This window comes from Malurus melanocephalus, unplaced genomic scaffold (genome assembly GCF_030028575.1).
Source record: "Malurus melanocephalus ecotype Western Australia unplaced genomic scaffold, MMel_1.1 scaffold_28, whole genome shotgun sequence".
In the NCBI taxonomy this organism is placed as follows: Eukaryota; Metazoa; Chordata; class Aves; order Passeriformes; family Maluridae; genus Malurus; species Malurus melanocephalus.
Window position 1 is genome coordinate 924,519 of NW_026623260.1, and position 5,275 is coordinate 929,793.

General features: G+C 54.6%; 1 protein-coding gene across 1 annotated transcript in view; it reads left to right on the forward strand.

Annotated features, from left to right (window-relative positions):
- The first annotated feature begins 253 nt into the window (after window positions 1-253).
- The window catches only part of LOC130589270 (fatty-acid amide hydrolase 1-like), an 8,539-nt gene continuing 3,517 nt past the window's right edge, over window positions 254-5,275 (forward strand). Inside the window, exons 1-7 of the mRNA XM_057390544.1 lie at window positions 254-457; window positions 1,446-1,559; window positions 2,272-2,421; window positions 2,745-2,878; window positions 3,881-4,087; window positions 4,485-4,525; window positions 5,085-5,209. Coding sequence (XP_057246527.1) covers window positions 293-457; window positions 1,446-1,559; window positions 2,272-2,421; window positions 2,745-2,878; window positions 3,881-4,087; window positions 4,485-4,525; window positions 5,085-5,209 — 936 coding nt within the window. The 5' untranslated portion in view covers window positions 254-292. The remainder of the gene's footprint in view (window positions 458-1,445; window positions 1,560-2,271; window positions 2,422-2,744; window positions 2,879-3,880; window positions 4,088-4,484; window positions 4,526-5,084; window positions 5,210-5,275) is intronic.

The window sequence follows — 5,275 nt, forward strand, 5'->3', positions numbered from 1 at the left end:
GGAAAAAACAAACAAACCTCATCAGACAGAGATCACCCAGCACGGGGAGGAGTGCTCTGTCACCCAGCAGCTTTTCCTGCCCCCGAACCTCCCCCTCGCTGCCCGCGCTGCGCTCGCACGGCAGCAAAGCGGTTAAATCCCTGTCCAGCGGGTGATCCCGCCCAGGTTTTGCCTCGCTCTTGGGGCGGCGGGCGGCTGCCCTTGGCCGTGCCGTGCCGTGCCGGGCGGGGCGGAGCGGGGTGCGGCCGGGGCCGGGTGCGCCTCCGCCGGGTCCCGCTGCTGCAGCCGCGCCATGCGGGTCCCGCTGCCCGCGCTGCTCGGCGGCTCGGCGCTGCTGCTGCTGCTGCTGCGATGGCGGCGGCGCCGGGCGCTCTGGAGGAAGGTGGCGGAGGCGCAGGAGCGGCAGGAGCGCAGCCTGGTGCGGATGGACGCGGTGGCGCGGCGCTTTCGGGAGCAGGTGAGCGCCGGCAGCCGCGGGCCCCGCTCCATCCCCGCGGCCGGGGGCTCCTCGGTCCCTGCGAGGGCCAGTGCTCGCCCGGCTGTCAGGTGCTCTCCTGGCTCCTCGTATGGACCCACGGGCGTTTAGTGTTATTATTTTCCTTTTCTAAGTCGGTGTGTGCGGCGACTGAGAGCATCGCAGCGATCGCCGCTGTCGCAGCGATGGGGAGGAAGCGCTACCTGGGGCAGCGGGGGATARCGGGATAACAGTCACAGGCGGGGAGGAAGGGAAGATCCCCGCCGGCGTGGTGGGAGGCTCGGGCTGGCTGAGGAGGCAGCAGGAAGAGGYGACAGGCGATGTGTTATCAGCAGAGGCCAAAGTGCAGCCGCAGCCGCAGGCAGGGATGCGGTGGTGCCCCGCGATCCCGGCAGGCAGACTCGCTCAGGTTCAGAGTCCAGCTGGAGGCGTGAGGTTCGATGCTTTTTTCGTGGTGTGGAGTTGGTGGTGATGAAACCCCTGCTGACCCAAAAATGACCAGCCAGGGGGTTCCCTGGTTTTTGCGCTTCCCCGGGCAAATATCTTGGTGGTGCCAGGAGAAGAGCTGACTCTGGTTTCATTCCTCGATAGAATGATGTTTATGAGCATGATACCAGCTCCCACYGCAGTTCAGCAAGAGCCTCGAGCTAAGGCATCCCCCCCCAGGTTCAGCCATGACCTGTCTGAACAAGGCTGCATGAAAGGCTTTGTCTGAATTAGCAGGTGCTTGGTGTGACTGGTCTGAACAGGAAGGAAGGCTGAGAAAGCCCAGGCTGATAGTGGCCCTGAGGGTTTCCCACCGTGTTCACAGGTGCTAGGGTAGGGCAGGATGTGGTCTTGGGGCAGATACTACCTTTCCTGACTAAACAGCAGATATTTTCTGGGTGAGTTACAGAGGGAAGCAAGGAGAAAGGAGGAAGCCATCAGCTGAAGTAGAGGTGTGTCATTGCCTGTTCAACCTTTCCCGTAGCATCCTTCYGTGGACGTGGTCTCCATCCTCTCTCTGCCTTTGCCGGAGCTCACCAAGAAACTCCGAGATGGCTCCCTCCCTCCAGACCACGTCTTCTACGCCTATGTGGGCAAGGTGAGGAGCRAGGGTGGCAGGGCAGCATCTCACCCACCGTGGGGCTGGCTTTTTTGGGGAGGAGCCCAGCACAAGGTCCAAACCTGGCTCAAAAGCTGCTGAGCTGTCACTGCTTGCTGGTACGTGATGGGCCCTTCTGTGCTGTTCTGTGAGTGATTAGAGAGATGGGCATCTGGCTACCATMGCTCTCTGCTTGGCTTGGAAGAAAAAGGAGCAGCAAGCAACATCTGCAGAGCCTGTACCTTCCTTGGGGAACCCACAGCTTCCCTGGGGCAGGTATATCTGTAGGGAAGTCACAGAGTGCTGCTGTTGTTTTCCCTCCATCTCCAAATGGGGTGTTAAACCTCAAAAAGTCAGTGTTCACGTTCATTATCTACTTTTGCCGTAATGTTCTGATCACTTCCTGAGTTCCCTCTTTGGGATTATCATTTTTGCCACCCCAGAAGCTCAAACAAGAGGTTGTCCATGGTGTCTGAGCTGAGTGCCTCCATCACACACAAGTGGGTGCGATGGCCCTGYTGTRTCCAGGAAYAATTTCAGAGTTTGGCATGAAAATRKCTTGAAAAGTAGCAGGAAGGGCTRTCTTGATCCCAGCTGTGCAGATGGGGAGGTGGAAAAGGGGGAAGAGGCARGTGTCCTTTGCAGCACAGAAGGTCCCTGTGCAGTGCTGCAGGCTGTGAMTCACCTGTGGGCTTGGTCTGCTTTCCCCAAGGCCCTCCAAATCGCCACAGAAACCAACTGCATCACAGAGTTCCTTCAGGAAAGCGAGGCCCAGCTCCGCAAGGCCAAGCTGGTGGGAAAGGAAGAGCGGGGTCTGCTCTATGGGGTGCCAGTCAGCATCAAAGACTCCATCGACTGCCAGGTACCGCCAGCACAGTTCTGTGTGTCTCCCAAAATCCCTGTGGGTTGAAGTTTGGTGGCAGGGGGAGCTTTGAGCTCAGCACTGGGCTTGGCTTTGTCACAGCTGATGTGGGATGAGCTGCCTGGGCAGGGGAGGGGATTTGCTGCCCATGTCTCGTGTTAACCAGCGGGGAATGCTGGTCACACACCATCAGTACACCCTGGAGCATGTGTGGGGTGGGTGGGTTGTTGGAGGTRCAGGTATGTGCTTAAATGTATTGATAAAAGTACAGGGGCAGGGGGAACTGCAGTCCATCTGAAAACCCCATTGTCCTGTGTTCCCAGGGTCACGATTCCACGCTGGGGTTCATAAAAAACCTCAATAAACCCGCAGCAGAGGACAGYGTGGTGGTGCAGGTGCTCAAGAGACAGGGGGCAATTCCATTTGTCAAAACCAATGTTCCCCAGTCCCTCATCAGGTAGGTGGGTGTTCCATTCCCTCAGCACAGCAGCAGTGCTGCCTTCCTCTTCTCAAGGGAGGGTTTCTATCTGGTCTTATTCTCATTTCCCACTTCTTTTTATGTAACAACACCTGGTCCCCATTCTTTGTTATCTGCAAGTTTCACTTCAAAAAGTAAACACATTTATTACACTGAGGATGAAAATTAACTCTGATTCCAAATGAAATGAAAAACAGAAGAGGCAGAGGAGAGGAGAGAAACTGTTGCCCTTCTGTCCTGTAATGGGTGTTTTTAAATCACTTTTCTTTACATCTTTTTTTTTTTTAAATAAACCTCTGAGATGATCCTATTAACTACAGTATAAACAGATTAATGGAAGGGGAAGCTAGTTAACAGACTCAAATTATTCTGCCCCCAAACTCCTGTTGTATCTGTCAGGACCCCTCTTGGTGTCATTGATATGGGGTGAGCTCAGGTGTGCCCTTCTATTGTCCCTGTGTCCTGCCAAGTGAGCTCTGGCCCAGATCCTCTGTGGGTGACCATTGTCCAAACCCTGTGAAATGCCATCCTTAAGGTGATGTGGCAACAACAGACCGTGGTTCAAAAAAGCCACACAAAGAGGTTGCCCCAGGGATTATCAGATTTTGCGCCAGTTTTTGGGGAAGTCCAGTCTCAAACATCTCTGCAGTTGGTATTTGGCCTGGTCTCAAGTGGGGGCTCAGCTGTGGGTATCCTGTGGCACTTGGGACTGTCTGAACAGGGAGACTTTCCAGGAGGGTTCATGTATTTGTGGTTCTCTCTGGGATAGGCTTAATGACACTGAAATTAGCTGTCAGCGAATTCAGGTCCTGGGACCACCAGGAAAAGGCTGGTGAGAACCTCCCTCACACTGAGTGACGTCAATTTAACAATTAGTGAATTACCTAATTGACTGCTCAAGGGCTTTTTGTAGTGGCAGGGCTCCAGAACAGCAGATACCTGCATTCCTCATTTCCCATCTCTCTCTCTCTCTCCCCTCAGCTATGACTGCAAGAATTTAATCTTTGGTCAGACACGCAACCCCCTGCTCTACACCAGAACCCCTGGGGGCTCCTCTGGCGGAGAAGGGGCACTGGTAGGAGGTGGTGGGTCCATCCTGGGCATTGGCACAGATGTAGGAGGGAGCCTGCGTTTCCCTGCTGCCTTCTGYGGGATCTGTGCAATCAAACCCACTGGGAACAGACTCAGGTACTGTGAGAACTGCAGCGATGTCTCTGGGTGAGACCCACTCTKCCAAACACTGTGCTGGATGATCCTGCTCCTGTGGGCAAGGGAAACTGGGGAGGAACTGCGAAGGGCTCTTTATCCATCCTGCCTGGGCAATATCCAAGGGCTATTGGGAGGTTCCCACCAGAATGAAGGTGGGGAAACTTCTTCATCTGCATGCCAAGGGGATGGTTATTCCTGACTGACAGGACCTAAATCGCTCAGGCCTAGGCTGAGTCTCTCTKGGGCTTCCCCTCGGCTCTTCCTTCTGCCAGCCTTCATTTCTGCAGGTTTAATTAATGCTTGCTACTGCTTAAAGCCTTTCCCTTTAATGAAAACTACTCAGCTGTTGTGTTTTGTGTGTCTCTTTTCTTTGCAGCAAAAGAGGAATAATGTCYGGAGTCGTGGGGCAGAAGGCAGGTAGGAACTGACGTCTGTCACCCTGCAGCAKACAGGGGTGAGAAGGATCCTCAGCTGGCTTTGGGGGACTTTCTCCATCACCTTTAGAGAGAAGCAGGTTCCCTTTCAAGGACTTTTTCAGAGAGCTGCCCCCATACTGTGATTTCTGAGAAACTCAAATATACATGAACTGGGAGGAGCAGCTTATGTAGCACAAACCACAAAACAACCTGTTACCCACAGGGTGTGGCCTTGTCTGCCGCTGGAGATGGGATTAGCTGTYAAAAGGGGTGAGTGATGCTGCCTTCATGCCATGATTGACAAAGCTTTTTGTTTATTTTTTTTGTGAGTCATGACATGGGGACACCAGGGTGCCTACTGATGGTGACAGCTCTGTGTCCATAACGTTGGACCTGCGGGTGGGAAGACACTTGCAGGCATTCCCTGCCCTATTCTTAAAGAGAAGTGTTGCCATCACTAGACAAAGACAAAACCAGGGTTTTGCCAAGGGGTCCTGGTTTTGCAGAACGTGCCCTTAAAAGACYCTCAGCCATGAATGCCTCGTTGTGGTCTCTTGCAGTGGCTGCAGCAGTGGGGCCGCTGGCAAAAGACGTGGAGAGCCTGGCGCTGTGCCTGCGGGCGCTCCTGAGCGAGGACATGTTCAGCCTGGACAGCACAGTGCCACCCCTGCCCTTCAACGAAGAGGTACAGAACCCTCAGGGGTGTGTGGGGAGAGAGAGCTGCAGGCTGGAAACGCTGACCCTTGGGTGG